We start from the raw sequence: 23721 nt of genomic DNA, 5'->3' as shown, positions 1-23721 counted from the left end.
ATAGTCAAAAGCAAATCCCTTTATTATTTTATTTTATTATTTTCTGGATGAGTTTATGGGTGGTGCAATCACTGCTAGGAAAAGGAGAAATGGATGCAGCAGTTTATTGAAACATGTGGAAACATACATGAAAATACACCATATGAGGCAAAAACACAAAGGCATTGTTTTAAGTCAAGGCATGTATTCCTATTGTTTCAAAAAAAAAAAATGTGTATAACATAAGATATGGACATCTGTTTTTTCCTCACGTAAAACTGGGATGCAAGATAGCAGATGACAGAGGTAGAACAGGAAAAAGAAGCGAGCCAAAATGGCTGCTTAGAAGACGCAAATGTGAGTGATAAAGTGAGACAGGGGACAAATGAAACTGTAGACTGGCATCTGGTAAACACATCTTACATAATGAGGCATTTGCAGCTCTCAACAACCTGCTGCTAAGCTTCACAAACAACTCAGGCAGTCAAAACCCTGCTGGTGCATGTATATGCAATCACAACTCAAAGGATGTATGCTAAGGGAATCAATAGAGTGAACTCTGAACGCAAAATATCATCCTGAAATATTGAGAGACAGACACACACACGCACAACAGAACAACCTTCGTAAGACCTTCACGGTCTATTTTGTGACTCAAGGTATGAAAACGAAACCTTGAGAGATGGGAAAAGAATATAAAAGGAAATGAAAGCAGGAGGAGGAGAGGACGCTCTTTTCTATGCATGACGCATTCAAATTGGGCTTTGAGATATTCGCCGAACTAAACTGGGATGAAAAACACAAAAGCAGAACAAGAACAGGGGAAAAGGCTGAGTGAGGATGAAAAAATGGAAAAAGTGAAGACACGCCGACTGAAAAGAAAAGCAATTAAGAAATAAAAAGGAAGAAACAAAAGAAACAATGAGTAGAGGTAAACATTTGAAACAGGATAGGGAGGATCAGGCCAAAAAGCAAGCGATCACTGACGAAAGTAAGAGGTACGAGATTGAAATACAGAACAAAAGAATGGAAAATAGGAAGAGAAGACAATGTACAAAAAAAAGGAAGGACAGTGAAAGAATGATTAATTTAACATAAATTTGAAAGCCTGGATATCTTTCTCTATTCTGGGAAATAAGTGCTGTTGGGTGAGAATACTAACGCTAACCCAAACTCTCATGTCTGTGCAGTATTTATGAAGCTGCAGCCTTTAAGCTAGCTTAGGGGAAAATCTGACAGTTTTTTTCTGCTTGTTTGCATCGATTAGACAAGGTACGCCATGCTGAGTGAGCTTTAAGGGTGCAGGTAGGCTGGGGTAGAGCTGTTTATTCCATTTCTTTAGTAAATTACAATCATTTCCAACTAACTTTACCAATAAAAGAAAGAAATCCACCCCAAAGTACACCGCTACTGAACTTGAAGATCAATTTGGTGCAGTGTGTTTGGTCTTTTAAGTTGAAGAATGAAGAAGAATTTTTGCACACACAGAGAGAAAATGACATCCAGCTAAGAGTGAACACTTCAGGATACACCACTGCTCAAGTCCAAGCTAAAAGAACCAAATATGGCACAGAGTTCATTTTTTTTTTTTTTTTTTGTGGAAAGTCAGTCACCAGGGAGTTACACGGCAGCAGCAGCAGAAACCAACAGAGTCTAAGGATGTTTAAAGGACCAATGCATCAACCAGACAAGATCACAACAACCCAGAAAGGGTACAGGGAGTAAAGACGGTGATGTATGAGCCCAACAGGGAAACACACTGACTGGGCAAGGGGAGGGACATTACAAGAACTAGCTGTCAAAGCCACGTATTCTCTTCATTAGTCTTTCCATTTGTCTTTGGTCGTGTAACAGAAGCAATTCTACACAAACCGACAACTTAGGCGTTGTTATCAGGTCTCTGCGATCTAAAGCGTACATAATCTGTGGAAAATAAAGACACTGCTACAAGCCATGTGTGACATGACTCAAAACGTGTTACTGGAAGTTTAACAACAGAACACCGAGGGCTCAAAATGAGATTAAGCAATCGTGAACACAGAATGAGTGAACTCCTTCAAATGTGACACCGTGGTATTTTAAAGTGGCAATCTGAGCCTTTGTGTGTCTCCGTCTTCAGGGAGTTTAATGGGTACATCAACTGCTCCTAAAGCATCCCTCTCTTACTGTACTTATCGGCAGCTCATCTATGTGCATTTGTCTTCCTCTTCTTTCAAACTATTAAATGTGTCTGTTCTCTAGACTTGTGCTTGTTAAGAGCCTGCACACGCACACTCATTAACGCATATAAGAAAAAAAACATGCACATGTGCCATAGCTCTGGCTGAGGCTTAGCGTTAACAATGCAAACAGGCAGCGGGCTAATGAACATGTCGTGCCCGATTGGAAGGGGATTAATGAGCATAGACACACGGGAACACACACACACACACACACACACACACCATGCATGACTAAACATTAGAAGAAACCATTTTCCTTCCTTTAACAACATAGCAAAGGGGGGGAAAGGTCATTTAACAAACTACGTGTGTTGAAATCCTAATAATTGACACTTTTGCAACCCAGCATTTGTGCGGTAATTAATCAATAACATGAGAATCTGATCTCATGATTAGAAGGTAGAAATATCACCACTTCTGATGAATGAAACTCCCCACAGAAATATTTACTATGCTTCTGAGGGAAGCAATGCAAAAAAACCAAACATAATATATGTCAAATACACCAAAGAATGAGGCTTATTTGTCTCTAAATGTTGCTTTTGTTAGTGTAACGTGAGCAGTAGACTCAAAGTTAATTATGATATTTTCAGTTGCTACAGCAGCTCGTCCTCTGTTAACATTAGCTTAGAGGTAATGATCCCAAATGCGGAGCATTGCAAATAGCATATGTCTGTCTTTTATTTCAGCTGCCACACACGTCCACAGAAAGATGTGAGCGTATACAAACAAGAAGGCAAAATGTTCAAAAGAGCCGAGCTGACGATGCTTCTGCTTCCAGAGGGCAGTGAAGAACAAGAGAATAGAAAAGATAAAGGAGTAAACATCTAAAACCTCCTTTTCCCCCCAATTCCAAAACAAACTCTTAACTGCAACTCTTACAAGTAGCATTCCGCTGCTCATCTCTGGATTTTGTACACTTTCTTTTGATGCATGCTGTTTTTGCCCCACTCAGCTATATGGCTCTGTTTTCTTGTGTGTTTCTTGTAATGATCAAACTTCTTTTTCATTATTTGCCTTAAGAAATATGTCATATGTCAGCCAATACCTTTTGATTAGCCACAAAGCAAGAAAGCATGAGATTAGCCTTGTCTCATGCTTTCTTGCTTTGTGGTAGATCTTTGTTCTGTCTTCACTGAGATATTTGAATGCTAATCAATAAAAAATAAAATAAAATAAAATCATGTACTGAATTTAAAAAGCTGCATTCAGTGCATGACATATTTCTTTTTTTTTTTTTTGGCCTGTCCCGTTTGGCTCTTTTGCCATCAGAATTGTTGTCTAAAGGCAAAGAAAGATGCCCAACGGATTTACTTTACCAAATTGACCATCCCAGCCTTGCCGTAATGGTCCATTTGATTCACCTTTTATTGTTTATTTTATTTTCACTTACTGAATACGGGACAGACTTGACTGGGGGAAAGAAGGGGAGAAAGAAAGAGGGAAAGAGAAACAGCTGAGAAGAGGGACGGGGGAGAAGGGCAAAAGACAAAAACCAACAGAACGGGCAGAGAAAAAAAAAGCATATATCAATCACCTGGATCACCTGCTGAGAAAGAAAAAAGAAAGCAAGCAGAAGAGAACAAGAGTAATAGAATAAACAACATCACAATGATATATGGGAATATGACAGTAAATACTAAATGTTAAACATTATTGTGCAGCACATAAGATCAACAGAACACAGTGTGCTTTGAGGTAGGAGCCAAAAAGGGTGTAGTTTGTGGGTGTGATCACCCGTGTGTACACCTGTGAGCATGGACGCACTTGTTTGTTGTTGTTTTTTTAAAAGGTTCCTTCATGTAATAATCTGCTAGAGGGTGTGGGGGGGCCACAGCCCCGTCCTCCAGGGCGTGAAGCAGGTGTGGAGGAGATCAAAACTCCAGACATCCAGAGGCCCCCAGAACACAAGAGACCAAGGAAGACCAACAGAGGGGCAGCTGCGCCACTGTCCCGGAAAGAGCTGAGGAGAGTCCCAGATGAGGGCTCACTCAGCAGCCGCGGAGCAGAAGCCAGGGGGAGTTGCAGTGACGCGCCCGTGAGCTCCGCCGGCAGCCAGCCGTGCCTGAGTGACCGAGCCCCAGGCCGAGAGGCCGGGGGCACCCCACCTCCGAAGTGGCCCGAGCGAGCCCCAGGCTCCAGGCCCCGATAAGCAGCCGCCAAGGAGTGAGCCGGTGTGTACCTGGACGCCCATCCCCGGACACAAAGAACCACCAACGCACCGATGTCTGAGGGGGTCCGCCACTGGCAGGGGAAGTGGTGGTAGGGGGAGACATATTTCAGCAACGTATACAATTTGAAGGTGACACAATTGCTGGTGCCAGACAAGGCAGTCTGAGTATTTTAGAAACTGCTGATTTCCCATAAAGCTATTTCTAGGGTTTACATAAAATGCATACCTTTACAACCAAACTATGCAAAAGGGCATCTCTGAATCCTCAATATGTTGAACCTTGAAGCAGATGGGCTACAGCAGCAGAAGACCACACTGGGTGACACACCTTTGGTTCAGCTGAGCATTGTTTAAACAATGCAGCCTACCCGAATACTATTCCCAACCATACCCATCCGTTTACGACCAATTGACCAATCTGCTGATGGCAGATAGCATGACAACGCATGCTCATTCAGTTAATTGCTCTACTTTTATTCCTCCATTAAAATACTGTAGATGTTCTCTGAAAAAGTAACACCATGCTAAAGATCTTTTTGTGAAGGGATTGTTCCTTTCTTCCTCTGTGACTCATAAATGTGGACGTAGGAGCACTTACATCTAATATACAAAATCTTTTTCAACATTTGAACTAATTACATGCTCTACGTACTATCTATTTATCTATCTGCTAAACATACTGCTCACCTGGTTGTTAAACATTTTAGTTTGTGGTTTTTAAAATGGGCAAATGTGGATTAAAGGTTTAGTCTATTTTAAAATTAAACCTAATAGCTAATGAAGAAAGTTTTAAATTTCAGGTGATGGCAGGTCCAATTTTCCAATCAATGATTTCCATGTGGAATAAAATATTATTGGAATCTGGCTCTCCTACTCTTTTATCCCGGACCTGTATCCAGTTGAGGTATTATGTGCAGACTATTAACCTTTTAAGGTTATGGTTAGGTCTTAGCATAAACCTAACCATAACCTAATTGTTACCCTCACACTAAAACCACTTTTTGAGCCTCAAAAATGCCTTCAAATTCGTGGGGATGGGCATTTTGTCCCCACAAGTATAGTAAACTTCCAATTTTTGGTCCCCACAAAGATATGTAAACATGATACACACACACAAAATAATCTTCCTAGAATTGTAAGTGTCCTCCCCACCATTCTCTGCTATCGCTTGCCATCCCTTGTGTTTATTTGCTCTATCCCTCAGTCAGATGAAACAGTCTTTTATTTTGTTCCATCATCTAAGATTGTGAGGAATCCAGGAAGTAATTTACCTTCTGTTTGTTACCAAGCACTGAACTTGTTTTCCCACCAAATCTATTGTGACAGATGATTTAAATGTGATGCAGAGGCCAGCAGAGACTAGCAGTCCTCTTGGCTCATAACCAATGATATGTATGAAATGCAGCATTTATTGAAAGCATCCAAATCCCGGTTACAAATCCTTTTAATACAGGCAGAAAACGGCAGGGAAAAGCTGAGATGTGCAACTCCCACTTGAGAGATTTTAGTATTAGCTTGAGTCACTTCTATTAGCAGTGCATGACCCAAGTCTGTCCTCTGGGGCCACCGGCTGGGAAAGAAAATCTCTTTAGCCACAAACACAGAAAGGTCTCCTACTTGTTGCAATAACTTGAAAATGTCCAGGTGGAGTAAGGAAGGGTTGAGAAAAATGAACTGAACAGTATAAACCGAGGGCCCCATTCTCTCCATTTTCTCTCGTCTTTTGTTACACAAACACACGACAATGTGGGCCATATGAAGAGCTGGCACAAACACTTAGATGTATTTATGGAAATATAAAGCAAGTGTTTACTGTAATTACAGACAAATCCGAGCAAACTTCCTGTGAGATTAACTAACAGGAGCAACACTGTTACAGCAGCCGGCAAGTGGCACAAGCAACAACCTCAGCATCTAACTGACTGATGGGAGTGAAAGGATGAATGAGCTCTAAACGCCAATGCGATTCGTAATCAGTCTGTGAGGTGTTGAGTGAAGATTCTAGAGGTTTGTTTTAGTCAAGAAAATGTGATAATTCTAGAAGTTCAAAATAAATCAATAAATATATAGAGAAATAGAGAGAGCATTTAGATCCCACCAGCACAAACGGTGACAACAATTCACAAGCATGTGTTGACTTTGTACAGAATACAAGGTCAGTGTCAGAGCATATATAATGGATGAGCATTCAACTTTGACAGGGGCATTTGGATAAAGTAACTTTGCTATTACACATTTTATTAAAAACAAAAAACAAAAAACAGGAATACATTTATGCCCACAAATCAGAGACTGTAAACTAAAATACACGGCACGTTCTGTTATTTTAAATTTACATAAATTTCCATTTAAAGCTGAGTGAATCCCATGAGACTGATACACCTATACACTGGGCCTACAGCCAATAATCAGTTGACATACATTTCAAGTCTTTGGATGTCACAGTCTTAGACCGTGGGAGGAAGCGGAAGTCCACGCATGGACAGAGAAAACATGCAAACTTTACAGCTGGGAAGTGGATTAGAACCTAGGACCTTCTTGCTGTGAGTCAACAGCGATAACCACTGTTTTGCTACTTTAAACCAAAATCATTAACCTGTCTGCTTGATTACAACCTTACACACATAGCACACTCACAGAAACCAACTCAGAAAATGCAGATATATCTGTGTTAGATTACAGATGCAAAGCGGTTAAATGAATTTACCACATACTGGGAAAGTTGCATATATATGACTGTGAGTGCAGAGTGCCCTCAGCACAGTTCCATTTGTTTTGCAAAGTTCAAGTAGGGTCATCAAGACTAGCTGCATAAGCTGATGAATGACCTCTCCTCAGTTCCAAAGAGACATCAAGGATATTTTGCAGAGTCTGACCTGCACAGGCTCATTGGTGACTGCATCAGAAACACCAACTGAATAATTAACCTCAGTTTGAGCTGGAATAACTTACCAGCAATGTGCATTTTTATGTTTTTCATTAGCGAACAGTAAACTTTAATTTAACTAATACTTTAGTTATATCAGCAGAATTTAGCTGAGAGGGCGCAGTGATCTTTTTAGATGGGCCTTTCCATAAAGCTGACGGTGACTACACCAAAGAGCTTCCTTGTCAGTTCCAACTGCTACTTTTTCTTTGTTGAAATTCAAGTGTGATGGCTGAAGTGGAATTATTAAAGCTGTTGAGCAACAAAAATGATCCTTGCAAATATAAGTTAATACCTACAGTAAAACCTGAGGTATCAGCAAAAGCAATGTAAATCTAACGTACACACTGAGAAAAAAAATACACATGTCAGATGTTGTTTATATGTTGGGTCCTTTTATCTTGTTGGTAGGTGGTTGCTAGGCAATGTGATGGGCGTCATATGATGTGGATATGAACTTTTTTAGGATATAAGTGAGGTCTTAATGTTGTGACATTAAAATGTGTTTTTTTATATGTGTTATATGTGCATAAATGGCATAAATGGGTGTTACACATGATCAAGGTGGTTCTTAGACAACACAATGACATCACAAGATCTTATTATAGATCTCCTGATGGTCTTTTTCAGTATGACGCTGATTAAAGATGTATACCTAGGCGTGCAAACAACACTTTAAAAATGGATGTCATGCTACTTTGTTGGCAGAGACCAGAGAGACCACCACCACCACCAAAAAAAAAAGACAAAAAACACACTGCATAAAACTTTCTGCCTTGTTTACAAGCCACAAGCTAGCAGAAAGCCTACAATTATGCATGGGAGTTGTAAAGCTAGGTGTTGATTCACAGTGGGGCTGATAATACTACTAAATCTTTTACACATCTTAGAAGAGTGATTAAATTTGAGGCTAAAATCAACAAAAGCCTTTAAGACAATCTCTTTACTGGATAGATTGGTTGGTTTATCATCTGCTATCACAATAATGTCTGAGAACTTTACCTCCATTTGTCCTGAAGAACAACAAGTTTTCAGTGTTTTTAACCTTTTCACATTTCCAATGAGATCTGTCCCGAAATGGCAGTTTATAAGTGTGTCTTTGGTGCTAACAGAGGCAGGCAGTCTTTTCTGTGACGGTCCTGTTTGTTTACTGTAATTATGCTGTCATCTTAAAATTACTCTGCACTGATGTTGAAATTACACATATCAACTTGCTCCGGACTGGTCAAAACAATCCACTATCCACCACCAAAATCAACACCCTTTCCCCCCACTGAGTTACAATAAGGATCTTTAGGTCCCTTGCTCAAGAGCACTTTAACTACAATAATTTGGAAATATGGGACTGTACAGTAAGTCATGGGGTTTCCACACAGGCACATCATTCACATGTCAGGCTGACATCCTTCTGAATGCTCTGGTGATGTTTTCAGAGTGACAGCGGTGTCATACTTGGCGCCTTTATTATGGACTTTGTGTGCGTCTGTGCATCCTCTCGGCCTCTGTAAGGGGAAAAGTATTATCTCCATGTTTCAGCATCAGAAAGCAGTTGGCTCGCTTTATCTACTCTCTGAGTGTGTTTGACTGTCTTCATGTGGCCAGGGTAGCTATCAGCTCAATCAAGGAAGTGTTGAAGTGTGACAGATCCAGGGTAGGTAGATCTGAATGTGTGCAATGCATACTGTATTTCCACATATTCTTCTGTGTGTGGGTGGGTGTGAATGGGTGTATAAGAGAGAGATCCCAGTATTGCAGACATTCGCATTAGGTAAGCAAAAGAAAAATTAGAGCCTGAGCTTTAGTAATGGGCAACACACACACACACACACACACACACACTCTTACTTTTAATTTCATACTGCTTCTAAGGACTTTTAACAAACAGGTCCCCTGTCCCCATAGAGGGGTCTATGACAAAAGTATACACTTTGAGTCACTGCAGCAGAACTGGAGAGGTTTTTGTCTTGGGGGATGGCACACTGCAAAAAGAGACCGTGGCAGCAAATCACTTGATCTTGCACCATTATGCAATTGTTACGTTGCCAGTTCGGCAGAAAATCTCACCATCAGGGTGAGATAAACTGCTTGTTTTCAGTAACTCTCACTGAGTACTCAGTTTATTAACTCTTCATGATGTCAATTATGCTCAGTTGGTTCTTGCCAGATTAAGACTTCTCTAGGAAGTCTATATCGTAATTTATGCCTTAACCTTCTGCGTTATTCAGTCGTTGGCTGTGTCATTCGGACATATAGCGACATTTCTCAGGAGGTGCATGTCAGTTCACGTGGAATGATCTGGTTTATGATTAAAAGGAATTTATGGCTGCATCTTAACTTATGAAATAGACTTCCCATAGAAGTCTAAATTAGGGGCCAAGAGTGTGCAAAGAAAACATCCTGCACACCAAAACATCAGAAATCAAAACTCAGACCAGGCAACATTTTTACTACCTTCTAGTGACCATTTTTTTAAGCCAACTGTAGCCTCAATTGCCTGTTTTTAGCTGACCGGACCAGGACCCGATCTGGTCTTCTGCTGCTGTTCTGCTTCAAGGTTCGATGTGTTCATGTGTTTTTTCCTTATTACTGTTGCCTTCCTACCAGCTCAAAGCACTCCAACCTCTGCCATCAATAAGGCATTTTTGCCCAGAGAACAGTCGCTCACTGGATATTTTCTCCTTTTGGGACCAGTCTCTAAACTCTAGAGATGCTTGTTTGGAGGAAAATCAGTTGATCGCCAGTTTCTGAGATACTCATATGAATCTAGCATCAATAACCATGCATCCTTCAAAGTCACTTAAAGCACTTTTTTTGCACATTCTAAAGCTCAGTTTGGGCTTCAGCAGGTTGCCTTAACCATGTCTGTCTGCCTAAATGAATCGAGTTGCTGCCATTTGAATGGCTGATTAGAATTTAATTTGCAATAATGAACAGCCGAACACCTGATAAAGTGGCCGGTAAGTGTTTATTAAAACACAATCTGATCAAACGAATAACACAGAGTTTTCATGTCTTTATCAAACACACTGAGTAGACACTGATGGTGCAGGTCAGAAAAAGTAAAAGGTTGTCTGTGCTTACAGTTTCCCCCAAAGCTGCTTGGAGTCAGGTGTCGCAATTAAGGAGATGAGACTGGAGGTGTTGGAGAGGTGCCTTTCTCAGCAAATAAAGGTGCCTAAAGTGTGGTTACTCACAAAATTTGCTCTTTTTGACAAAGAGTGGCCAGTGTGAGTCATATCTCAATAACATTCACAGGATTTTAGAAAAAAACATTTCAGAGATGCACACAACAGCGTATTACAAAAGACCTACACGTTCCTTAATCATCAAATCGTTCACAAAGAGAGCAAATTCACGAGTGCTGCAGTACTCCTCTGCTTAGAAGTAATTTTACTGCAAATATGTAACATACAAAGTATAGTCCTGCAAGAAGTTAAAAAAAACCCTCAAATGTAGGAACAAAACTGCAATCTATGTTTCCAATTTAGAAAGAAAGAAAAAGCTGAATAAGAATACTGTTAGCACCACAGAGGAAACACCTGGTCTCAATAACAACAAACAAAAAAGTTAAGGTAAACTAAATTTTGAAGCATAAAGGCAAATCACACAAAACTACTATCACTGCTTTGAGGAAACATGGTGGAGGAAGCATCATGATTTTGGGCTGCTTTCTACTTCAAGGTCTGGACGCCTTGCAAATACTAAGAGAAAAACTGAATTTCAAACTGTACCAGGGGAAAATATCAGTGCAGAAAAAGAAAAGAAAAGAAAATAAGATGCAATAAGCCACTGACCTGCATTTTTCAAATAAAAATAACTAAATGAGATCTTGGATTCAGATTCCTGACCTAAGCTTAACTGAGATGCTTACTGTTTTCATAATTAGCCAAAGGAAACATCTAATGGATGTTGTTGCTTATTCCAGCCTGCACAATGTGATTAATCAGTCTGAAAAGAGATGAAAAGCACCAGTGTTTGGTTGTTTTAACCTCACAAGTCAAATGACGATTAGACCACATAATATGAGTAATCATTGCAGAAATCACGGTAATTCCAGAGGGTTCACTAACTTTTTGCTTGCTTGTGTGTACTGCTGAAATAGCCAGCGGGAGCACTAAAATCTAATGAAATGTATTCTAGAGAATTAATTAAGCACTATAAAATTGAACTCTGGTGCTCCTTGATTATGTGCGCTTCAAGCCGAGAGGAGGCCCGCTGGGCGCCGCATGTGATCCCTCTACGCACATTAGTTAACATGCCAGAGAGAGACCCATGATAATGGGTGGGGGTGGGTGAAGAAAACAAGGCAACAAGAGAAGATGCTGTGGTGAGTAAAGGCCATTCAGAGAGTCAGAAGGTCTACTTATCTCACGCCATATCTTAATCTTCAACAAGAATGAAAATCTTGAAAAACACTGACATGATAGTTACTACACTACATTAAACAAGCAGATGAGTTCAATATTTTTTTCAGTGTTATGTCACACATCATCCGCTCACTGAGAAACAACTGCCTTTAATTATCAAGGTGCGAAACGCTCGCGCTGCGCTCGGGTGTCTGATACTATCTTCCCAGTGACCGAAAAAGCGAGGAATAAATTAATCTCAAGTCTCTAATGAACTTAATTCGATGTTGCGTTTGAATCGCCGAGTGTTGATTTGAAGTTATTCAAGATCAGAGGCATATTATTATTAATCAATTCTGCTGCTGGTGTACACAGAAAGTGAAGTTTTGAAAGCTTTATAATACAGGCAAAGCATCTATCTGTGATATAATGATGCTGATACACATTTAATACACATTCCTTTCACACTTCAGTTGGCTCACAGGAGGTTCCTTCACTGAAATAACCCTAATGAAGCATTTTTTTTAAATTTAATTTCATACAAATATCCATAAATGACTCTGTTTCTTAAGCAGTAGACGATGAACTTCAACTTCTGTCTGTCTGGGTTTGACTTTTTCATCTAGATCTCATTAGACCTTTATTATAGTGAACAAATGATTCGCTACAACGACAAAAACGAATCTGTCTAGATGGGGAGTTGTGCTGGGTTAAGGGCAGGATCGTTGTGTTTAGCAATGACTGCTTTTTGTGTTTCGGCAATCTTCATCATTATTTTTCCAATATAATCACCAGGTGATCAATGTTGTACCATCTGTGCCATTAGCATTAAAAAATAAACAGTGAAGTTGCATAGATTCAGGTACAGCAGCTACTGAGACAGTGACACAAGAGGAGTTTATATAACTCCCAGCATGAAAAGAAAGTAATATAGGCCTATTCATCGGGGGACCTTTTTTCACAATGTATCATATAGTTTCCTGTGTTAGTGAAGACAGTGTGGCAGATGCAGGCTGTACAGGACCGGCTGTGGCTCAGGAGGCAGCGCAGATCATCTACTAATTAGAAGGTTGGTGGTCTGCAAGCCAAAGTATCCTTAGGCAAGATAGTGATAGTGCTCCTGAGAGTGAATGTGTGTGTAAATGTACTTAGACTAAGAAAAAAGTGCTTGTATAAATCTGTGTGTGAATGGGTTAAAAATACATGTCGTAAAAAAGCCCATTAGGTGCTTAAGTAGAACAGAAAAGCACTACATAAGAACCAGTCTATTTACAAGTAAACTGGGACATCACATCTTTTTTTTAAACCATCTTTTCAGGTCAAACAGGAAGAAATATGAATAACATACATTCACCAAATTAACTGTTTTAGCTTATGTCTAAAAACCACCTTAAAAACACATGTGACAAATATGGAGCAGTCTGTAATTGACAAAAATCTAACGGTGAAACAAGGAGCTGATGAGATGGGATCAACTAGCATTTCTAACAAATGGATCAATGTAGGCTCTCCTTACACACACATTCATTTCAAAGAGGCGCAAGCGTGAACTGTCAATACAGTTCAAGCTCATGCACACTGGTGCCTCAATGAGAGAGAGACAAATTAAATAAAATCTAAATTTTAAAATCATATTAATTTAATGCGCCAGTGGGAAAAATCTGTTAAATAATGCAGTGACTGGCAAGCTACTGGTGCGCATTCTGACCACAGTCAACGCACAACCCAGCTGCATGCAACATGTAGATGCTGGTGAAAGGTGAAAGTTAACATGAATCAACAACTGAATTATTAAAAAGAGTGTAGCTGGTGCAGCAGCAGACACAGCAGATACCTGTCTTCCAAAGCTGTTTCTTCAAATACAGAAATTTGACGTTTTTATACCTGCGGTGCAAAACGTGCCCCCACAGGCTAGACTTCCAGCAGGTTTTGTGACTAAAGAAAATATTCTAAAATAAGACCAAAATAAGACACTGAGAATGGAAGTTAAATCACATTTAGAACAGAAACACAGTCAAACTTTCCAACCCTGGTTTAAAAGGACCGTCTGAGTTTTTGCTACCAGAATATGATGCCTATAAGCACAAACATAATGGAAATTTTAGATAATCTAAACTACTAGAAACAGGAACAGAGAGAGGAAGGTAGATGAAACGAAACAGGGAGACAAACAGAAACAGAGAGATGTTTACCATTGTGTGTGTGTGTGTGTGTGTGTGTGTGTGTGTGTGTGCAGGTGTTTAAGCTACTTGTGGGTGGATGCTCTGATGTTCAATAATGCATCAGGTGCTTCTACAACGCATTCATTAGTGTGTGTGTGTCTGTTAGTCTTTTTGTCTGTGTTTGTGTGTGTGTTCACCTGTGGGCGGATGACTCTCTCGATGCTCTTCAGGGCTGTGTCAGGGGAGGGGGGCGAGCAGTCCGGTGTGGGTCCTGTTGAGCAGTTGCCATGGTTACCATGCTCCCCCTCACTCACCGTTACATGGGACAAGTGACCTTAGAGGGAGAGAGAAAGAGTGAGAGACAAGTAAAAAGAAGAGGGGAAGACTTGCCCTTTGTACCCCCTTCATCATCCACAGGAGGGCGGAGTCTAAAGCCAGATTACCATTTCTACGATACTTGCAAGCAGATGTGTTTGGATTTAAACTCTGCATGTAAACAGAGTCACAGTTAAAGTCAAGGAACAAAATAACACAGAATAAATGTAGTATTATGGGACAGACATTTAACAACATCCAGTCAAAATACTGCAATATACACCGATCAGGCATAGCATTATGTGCACCTGCCTAATATTGTTGGGTCACCTTTAACTGAAAAAACCATCTTTACCCATTGAGGCATGGACTCCACTAGACCACTGAAGGTGTGCTGTGGTATCTGGCACAAAGAAGTTAGCAACAAATCCTTTAAGTCCTGTAAGTTGTGTGTGGATTGGAATTGTTTGTCCAGCTCATTGCACAGATGCTTGATCGGAGTATGACACCGACTTGCCTTCTTGCCATAGTGGATCATGGGTCCAGGTATTCCCCAGGTAAGCAATGCACCCGGCCTTCCATGTGATGTAAAAGAAAACGTGGATCATCAGACCAGGCTACCTTTTCCCATCCAACTCTGATGCTCATTGTTGGCGACAGTGATCTACACGGGCACCCTGATTAGTCTATGCCTATGCAGCCACATACCAACAAACAGCAATGCACTGCTTTTTTCTATCGGCTTTCTATCAGAAACAGCATCCCACCCACTCCATGACATGTTGGTCAGTCACAGGAGCTCGTTCAGTGAGAGACTGAGATTACCGAAAAGCACCACTGAACGACACAGGAAATCATTCCTGCCTGTGGCCATCTCCCTGTACAACGCATCCACTTAACACACTGTTTGCTGCTACAGCTACACATGTTTCTTTTCCAAATATTTATTTATAAGTGACTTATGTATGTATGTATGTATATATATGTATATATTGTACTATTCTTAGTTAGCGTATTGTCTGTCTTGTCTTAATGTTGGTTTAAAATGGAGCACTGTAACAAAAAATAATTTCCCCCAGGGATCAATAAAGTATTCTGATTCTGATTCTGATTCTGATTAATTTTTTAGGCAATTTGACCTAAAATAGCTCATCTGTTGGATCTGACCACACACGCCAACCCTAACGCTGCACATGCATCAGTGAACCTTGGCTGCCCTGGACCCTGTCGCTGGTTCTCCACTGTTCCCTCCTTTGACCACTTTTGATGGATAACGACCTCTGCAGACCGGAAACACATCACAAGTTCTGACCCAGTCGTCTAGCTATCACAATTTGGCCCTGGTCAGACTGTCCCAAATCCTGAATCTTGCCCATTCTTCCTGCTCCTAACACATCAACTTGGAGGACAAAATGTTCATTTGTGCCCTAATATGTCCCGCCCACCGACAGGTGCCACGATGAAGAGATAATCAGTGTCATTCACTTCACTTGTAAGGGGTCATAATGTTATGGGTGATGCATGTAAATGCTCTTAACAAAGCAAACTAGATTATCGCATCTCCCCAGTGCTCGGTTTTCAGTCTTTAGAAAAAACAGGTGAGAGCTTAGCCAGTCTTTTCAGACTATATCAGTTGCCAGCATGAAGCAGTATAGACAGCAAAATAGTTTATGTAGGAAACAAAACATAGGTGGTGTAATAGCGTGTTAGCATTTTCTAGTTCCCGCTAAACACATGAGAATTCAGCAAAATGGCTAATGTGTCATATTATGTACAGTACCTCCGCCTAACAGTGACCTGGTAGTTACAGTTGTTTTATCACTGAAGAGAACCAAAGAGAGGTGAGTGTCATTTTGTAATTTTACAAGCTTCAGCAACAACCACAGCAGGAAAACGTGACTGCTGTCCAGAGCAGTTTGATGTCTATCTCAGTTTTCTATACACACACTCAGTGTGTGCAGTTGATTACAGAGTATCTGAGCTAATTTCCCCAGTGCATGATCCTTTAGCAGAGAAGAGGGGAGGAAAAAGGAAAAGAAAAAGACCAGAAAGGAAGGAAGAAGAGAAAAGTGCTGAAGTCGACTGAATTAACTTTCAGTGGGAGAAAGCATTTGTCTTAATCAACTGGAAGAGACACAATACCCAGACAGCTTTCTCGCAATATTGTCATCAGACACACACACACACACTCGCTAGATGTTTTCTGTCAGTTACCACCTGCCTACACGGACTCGATCAGATGCCAGAATATCATCCAATTAAGGTGTGAGACCCAGTCGGGACTATTACCTCACAAGTGTGCATACATGTACACACTGACACAACAGCACTAAGAACAGAATTATATATTTCATCTGATTTCCAGGGATTGTTTCTTAACTAAAGCGACAACATTAAAGCCACGTGCCTACTACGTGTATGTACGACCCCCCCACCCCCACTTGTGCCACCAATAGAGCTCTAGCATGTTCTAAAATGGGCCAGCAGCTCTGTGGTGGTGTCCTGTGGCATCTGGCATTGGACCTCTGGTAGTGTTTCAGGCTTGTTCCTGTGCATCCTGGATTGGATGAATTAATTAGTTCTGCGGATTGATTATTTTTGCTCCTATGTAGGGAGAGTGCTGCCATCTGCTTGGGCTGCAACAATGTTAAGGTGGGTAACTTTGATATGAATGCCCAGACGCACGGTGTCCCAGCAGAACACTGCATTCTTACAAGATAATCGCATAAATTTTAATTATGTGGCAGGTCCACTTAGCTCATTTCAAATGGAAACTGAAATAAAAGCAGTGCTCCCTGTTGTTGTTTCAACTTGGATGTCGTTGATGGTGTGATTTTTCACAACTCCCACAAATCATCTTCACCTATTCAAAAAGAACAAATGTATAAAAAAGGGAGAAATGTGGGGCTGCTGCTGATGTTTTGCATAATGACACATACAGCGTCCTGTAATTTAATGAGCGACAAACGCCTTTACTTTACATTTACCAGGATGTCAGCCTGCAGAGGAGGAATTCTAATCTTCATGTGGGAAAAAAAAAAAAAGCAAGAAGAGGTACCAAATTATTTGTGAACAAACTGAAAAGGATAAAAATAAAGTTGTATTCAGATTTTCTTTTTACTGTAATTGAAAGTAAACTCTACATTTTTTTGTTACTTATTATGACAGAATTTTTTAATAATTAAAAAGAACATGGTAACTTTTGAGAAAGCAATAAGAAAAAAAGGATAGCAGCAGATGCATTAGATCCCTGAAGACATTCCTGGTGGAACAATATTCAGTCTAAAAGGTTGAAATCAGCCCAAAATTAAAGTGAGCCAAATAGAGAAGAAATAAAATACAGCAGATACGGTGTCTGGTGTATCAAATGAAGCTTCTGCCCTGGATTATAAGTTTGAGATGAAGCCATTTACAGTCATTCAGTGTAGCTGGTCTTAGCTGACAAACACTGTTGCCATCTGTTTTTAACATTTAACAACCACACAGAAAGAATATATCATTTCTTATATATTCTGAGAAACTCTTGGGATCCTTTTTCAGTACACTTTAGGTCATTATCCATTTGGCTAAATCTGACATTTCATCCAGCTACCGGTACTTCTATCAGCAGTCAGATCATCAGTAAATACTAGTAAGCCAGTTCCACTGACAGTAATACGAGCTCACGCTTTAACATAAGATCCACCACACTGCATTATATCCACACTGTGGGTTGCGCCACTTCTAAAGCTTTGGCATCTCTCTGATTGAAAATGATGGCCTCTCACTCTTATCAACATCTCTCTGGGCCTTGTATCCAGTAAAAAGCTACCAAAAGCAAATATAATTGGACCCAACTTCGGATCTTCAATCAGTTCAGTCTGTCGTACAATTATAGAGCAGGTCTCACCTTGCCACACAACTGCTTATCAGTCATTCGTCCAATTTTTTTTAAGCTCCTAAAAATGAAGCACTGTTTCTTGTTTGGTTTAAAATCTACTGTGATGGTGTACAGAGGTAAATTTGCCTCTTGTGGAAATAATTGCATATTCTTTATTGACATCTAATAACTTAAGATTTTTCAAAAATCTACCAAACAGCATTTTAACAAGAATCCAGAAAAACAGCAAGTAGGACCAATTTTCACAGTAACACAAAAGAATGAGGCTCATTAGAGAAGAAATCATAAACACTGAGAAAATGCTAGCAGGAACAATAATCGAGCAACAGAGAGAAACACGATTTGCAAAGATGTAAACCTCATAAGAGACCATTTCCAGACGCAGCTAAAACTCCCTGAAGTCCTTAAATACTAAATAAATAAATAAAAGAACTGTATTTCTTTTCATGGAAGATTTTCTATATACTCCAGCAACCTGAAGTTACCAGTTTTATTGTGAAGCAGCTTTAAAACCAAAAATGTCTGATCCTGGTTTAGAAATTGCTACCATCTTCCATCCTATTTTGATTTTGATTTTTCAACAGTCTGGCTGCAGACGTGAAGCCACACAATCACGCAGGCACATCTGTCCTGCAGGGGGAAAGTGACACAGCTTCACAGCATGCTCTCACATCTATCAAACATGTTTGCAAACACACACGAGCATGCGCATGCACACATACACACGCGCATGCACCATAAAAGAACTGCCTGGAGCTGAATCAATGTTTAAATGTGGGCGTAAATAGATAAAATAAAGAGTGAAAAAAAATGGGAGAGAGAGAAAAAAGGAAGGAGGGTTATATATAGATAGGGATTGAGGTTTTGTCCTATTGAATAAGCCTGTCAACACTGTTTTTGATGATGGATGTAAGATGTGTGTGTGAATGTGTCTGTTTCTGACTCTGCTTCCTTTACATGTGCCTTGGGCTCACTCCTGGGAAACACTCTTAGCTGTCCTTGCCAAAAAGAATACATGTTTGTATGTTAGTGTGCATACAAAAGTGCACATGCATATGGGTGTTGAAATGTAATCTCTGATGGATGTTGTACCTGTTCACATCCTTGATACTGGGAAGCGCCGAAATGTTTCATTGTACAGTTTCTGTGTCTTATAATAGAGCCTGGATATATTCAAATATAACTCTGTGTAGATCCAAGACCAGCTGCCCTGCTCCTTACAGCACCCTGTAGAGGACCCGTGTGTCTAAGTGAATTCTCGGTGTGCGCAAGCGTTCAATCAGCTGTCCACTTCCTGGTCATCTAACAAGACAAAAACTGTCAATTTTAGACACGTTCTTTGGGCTGTCAGTTCTGCCTCTCTGCCACTCTGGGGGTATTTCATATGTATAGTGTATGTGTGTGCATGCAACCTTGCAAGTCAGTGTCAACTTACAGCTGAGCTTCTGTGTTTTTTTAACACTACAGTTGGAATCGAAAAAAGAGGAAGTTTGAAAGTTTTATTTACCCATGCACTACAGCAAAGATGCTTTAGCCAATCCCTGTGGTTTGGGGTTTCAGCTTAGGATAACTTTAAATCCACACAGGGAATTGAGAGTAATAATCTTTAAGATCCTCATTAAATCGAGGCCAATTCAGTACTATTTTTGGTCTGTATTTTTAGTCATTCAGTGTATTTATATTTTGTGAATAGCCCTTTTGTACAGAAGTTGCCATTGTTCCCACCTTGAGTGGAAATTGTGTTCATGCTGAATTTGTGAGTTCTACTATAAACAGACATCAGCTGATCTTCTGTTGCATTTCAGACAAAGTACAGTTGCTGCTCAGGTTATTTATTTATTTATTCACATACTGACTATACTGATACAAAAATTAATAAAAGAGATAAGAACTTTATTAATCCCAAAGGAAATTCTTGTGCCTTTTATATGCTCGGTGCAATGAAAATAGAAACAGGAGCAGAAGCAATAAGGTGTACAGAGTCAGATAGCAAAAACAGCAAAAACAAAGAGCACTCAGCATGCAAACCTCTATCAAGGCAGCTCACTCTCTGGGCAATATTTAGCTTTATGGGAACAGTATTATATTTTCTATATATTCATTTTGTCTTCTTTCTTTTTAAATGTACTTTAAGTTTGTCGTGCAGTATAAATCATATATTGGTAGCACGTCAGATATTTGATTAGACAAACATTATTTGAGGATCAACTTAAAAAAATAGTTGAAATGTAAAAGTGAGATCAGACGCCAAATGTGACCTCATGTTTGGATGCAAACTATAATGTCCGTAAGTTATTATATTCCAAACATTTCCTAAATGTTTCCGATACAAACCAAGGTAATACGTTTAAAAAACAGCATTATAAAGCACAGCTACTATAAAACAAGAAATATTAGAGGAATAAATATGCATATAAATAAAATACATGTCAACTATCAATATGTACAGTATCTTACCTATGAGAAATTTGGCTTAAAATTTTAATTAGATTAATGCTATTAACAAATGCAGTATAAAATAAATTGCATGTGATGGTGTAGTAATAATAATCCTTCCATCTGGTAATGAACAGATGGGATGGAGCAAGAGTATAATATGATAAAATGTTGATGTGCATGTGTAGATTTTTAAAATATCAAGTTACATCATCTAAATGCTATAGCTCGGTAGTAGAAAGGATCTCCTCTACCGCTCATTCCTACACCTTGGGCCAATGAGACTTTTGCTATGAGTGCTACGGTGACCAATCAGGGAGGCATGCACGGCATAGGGCAGATTGTCCATCATGCTGAGTAGTTTCTCCAACAGGAAGTTGAAAAGGTTTGATTCACTACTGGAATCACCATTTGAGGGTGTGAAATGAGTCTTCTGTGAGCCCCATATAAACATAATGTCTGCATAAATATTGAAGAAAATCCCAAATCGAAACTTTTTAGTAATATTTTTGACTAGAATACCTACAACATTTAGAAAATAATTATATGTTTTAAAGATTATATTGTAAGATAAGCCTCCACAACAGGGAAGTCAAAAAGTATTTAAAGATCTTAACTCACTGTTGATCTTGAAAGTATGGAAAAGCCACAGAGTCTTCTTTACTCCTACAATAGAGCGCAAACAGAACTATATGACAGAAACAACCTAATCTAAGTAAGTCAACAGAAAACTCAAGGCTTGAATCTAAAGCTAAGACCAGAAACTTAAAAAAAAAGAAAGTGTATGACCATATCAACAGCAATTTCCTCTGGGTGTCAAAGAGGAAGACACGTTATTGCCTTTCTTTCAACAAGTCAATGGGCCTCGACCCTTTTAATGGCGAAGCCCTGGGCTAGTACATGGTGCCATTAGCCACTCTAAGCCTCCAGTGCCAACCAAAGTGCGATAAATGGGGTGAGACGCAGCAACATCACAGCTTTATCCACCAGAGAGCAGTGAGGGTGAAAGTTAATATGGGAGGGGGAGTAAGAAACTAAAAGACCGAGTACTTCATTCATTAACCTGTCAGGTAGCAGGGCTGCGGTGTGCATGCCTGTGACTGGCTAATGTGAACTCATTTAAAAATGAAGCATGGCTGTGACAAGACCATCATTAAAAATGCCTCTTTCTGTAACATAAGGGGAAAATCATGAAAATCAACACTGTTATGAAGTAGCAATCTTTATATATTAACCATCCAGATGAGACTGTGAGCAAGTTCAGATTGAGGCTGCGCTCACACTGCGGGATAAAAAGGACCAAAATCTGAGCTTTGTTTAGTTTTTCCTCCTCATATGTGACTCAGAGCAGCCAGGAATCTAATCTTTTCAATCTGCCTCAGGCCACTTTCACATGACCTCAGTGTGAACCCTCAAATCAGAATTCGTGTGACTTTCTGTGTCCTGAAATTTGAAATGAAATATGATGTAACTTAACATTGACATACACCTCCATACAAAGCAGCAGATATACAGTATGGGTAAAAAGTTCTCACTCAACCTGCTTACACATCTGTTGTTAGACAAAAGCTTGTGGATCAAACAGCTTCAGGCAACGAGGTTCATCGCTCAGCATCGCTGAGAGTTGAAAAACTGTCTAAATTCTTTCATCTGTAATCAAATTATCGGTGTGGCTGCTTTACCAGGGGCGATCGTGGCTCAAGAGCTGGGAGTTCGCCTTGTAATTGGAAGGTTGCCGGTTCAAGTGCTGGCTCGGACAGTCTCGGTCATTGTGTCCTTGGGCAAGACACTTCACCTACCGCCTACTGGTGTTGGCCAGAAGGGCCGATGGCGCGATATGGCAGCCTCGCCTCTGTCAGTGCGCCCCAGGGCAGCTGTGGCTACAACTGCAGCTTGCCTCCACCAGTGTGTGAATGTGTAGATGACTGGGTGTGTAAAGCGCTTTGGGGTCCCTAGGGGGGACTAGTAAAAGCGCTATACAAATACAGGCCATTTACCATTTAATAATTAAGTTTAACATCCAGGCATCCATGAAAACAGGATTTATAAAGTTTAATCGAGTTAGAAGCCAGCAGGAAGTTAGCACGTTAGTTTCCACATAAACATGATATACCATGTTCTAACTGAGAAATTTCTGAAAAAAAATTAAGACGTACACCTCTGCTATCACGTTCTGCTCGGGGTGTCCGGGTGGATTTTCGAGACTGATAAAAATGTTCGGGTTTTCCTGTATTCCGACAGAAGACCCATGAGTGTGACGTCATCCCCGAACTGCTGCTTTGTGAGCGCTTGTTCCCAAAGCGCAAGTGCATCTTTTCAGACGAACTGCAAAAGAAATTTCCCTCGTTCCGACCATAGCTGGACTGGCCATCGGGGATACTGGGCATTTGCCCGGTGGGCCAATGGTGATTTTTCGTTTTTACGGCCGATGGTTTTGTTGTTGTTTTGTAACGGTATAAACAATGAAAGGTGGTGGATTGGCCAGATGCTGGCTGGTGTGCAAAATTAACTCAGTTATTTGGTGGTGTCTATGGCGGAGCTTCCACAGAGGGCAGCAGGTGGATGAGTGTCAGGTGAACTGAAAGTTCACTTCAGGTAAGAAGTTATGACCTGCAGTCTATCTGGGTCAGATATAACCCAAGTTTAGGTGGAGTTTATTTTCGTTGTGCTGACTTTTTACAGTAAGTTACAATAACTTGTACTGCCTACTAGCTAGCATGACAGAGTTTCTATACAGCTGGGCAGGTGCTGTGATGTTACTGATAGTGATATGATATCGGTTTGGATATGTGGTGAGAGGGAAACCAGGAGATGTCCTTACTGAATCATCAGAGCTGAAAAGCTGATGGAGAAACAGGTTTACCTTTTAGGTGACATGAATGAGTTGAAGGGAAGTTATGAACTGTTTCTGAGAGACAAATAACACCAGGATCCTTTTCTAAGTAGCTGACAGCTGGTAACTGTGCAGGGGCGGGTCTAGCAAAGTTTTGCCAGGGGGCCAGGTAGGGCATTAACAGGGAGAGGGGGGCACAAAGAAATACTTTTCTTTCTTATTCTCATTTAAAATGTCTCGCTTTTAATAAAAAATACTGAATCTTACAATCTAAGTTTTTATCTGATGTAAAATGTATTGAAATCATACATATACCAACAAGACAGTACACCACTGTCACAACAGCGTTCATTTTAATTCAAAGGCTTTATGGCTTTTCCTATAATACCTGGTGGGCCGGTCTCTGCCCTGGCCAATTTTTTGTCCCAGTCCAGCCCTCATACCGACCT

At 40.2% G+C, this 23721-nt stretch overlaps 1 protein-coding gene across 3 annotated transcripts in view; it reads right to left on the bottom strand.

Annotated features, from left to right (window-relative positions):
- Positions 1-23721, bottom strand: part of anks1b (ankyrin repeat and sterile alpha motif domain containing 1B) — a 274373-nt gene that overhangs the window by 90390 nt on the left and 160262 nt on the right. For all 3 annotated transcript variants that reach the window (XM_085436749.1, XM_085436747.1, XM_085436748.1), the window contains exon 12: positions 14006-14142. In XM_085436749.1, the coding sequence (XP_085292875.1) occupies positions 14006-14142 (137 nt within the window). The remainder of the gene's footprint in view (positions 1-14005; positions 14143-23721) is intronic.

The sequence above is a fragment of the Copadichromis virginalis genome, linkage group LG17, assembly GCF_057382275.1.
Source record: "Copadichromis virginalis isolate Kocher_CV1m ecotype Utaka linkage group LG17, C_Virginalis_male_GT1.1, whole genome shotgun sequence".
NCBI lineage: Eukaryota > Metazoa > Chordata > Actinopteri > Cichliformes > Cichlidae > Copadichromis > Copadichromis virginalis.
Note: the sequence above shows the minus strand (reverse complement) of the source record. Positions and strands in the feature narration are given on the sequence as shown.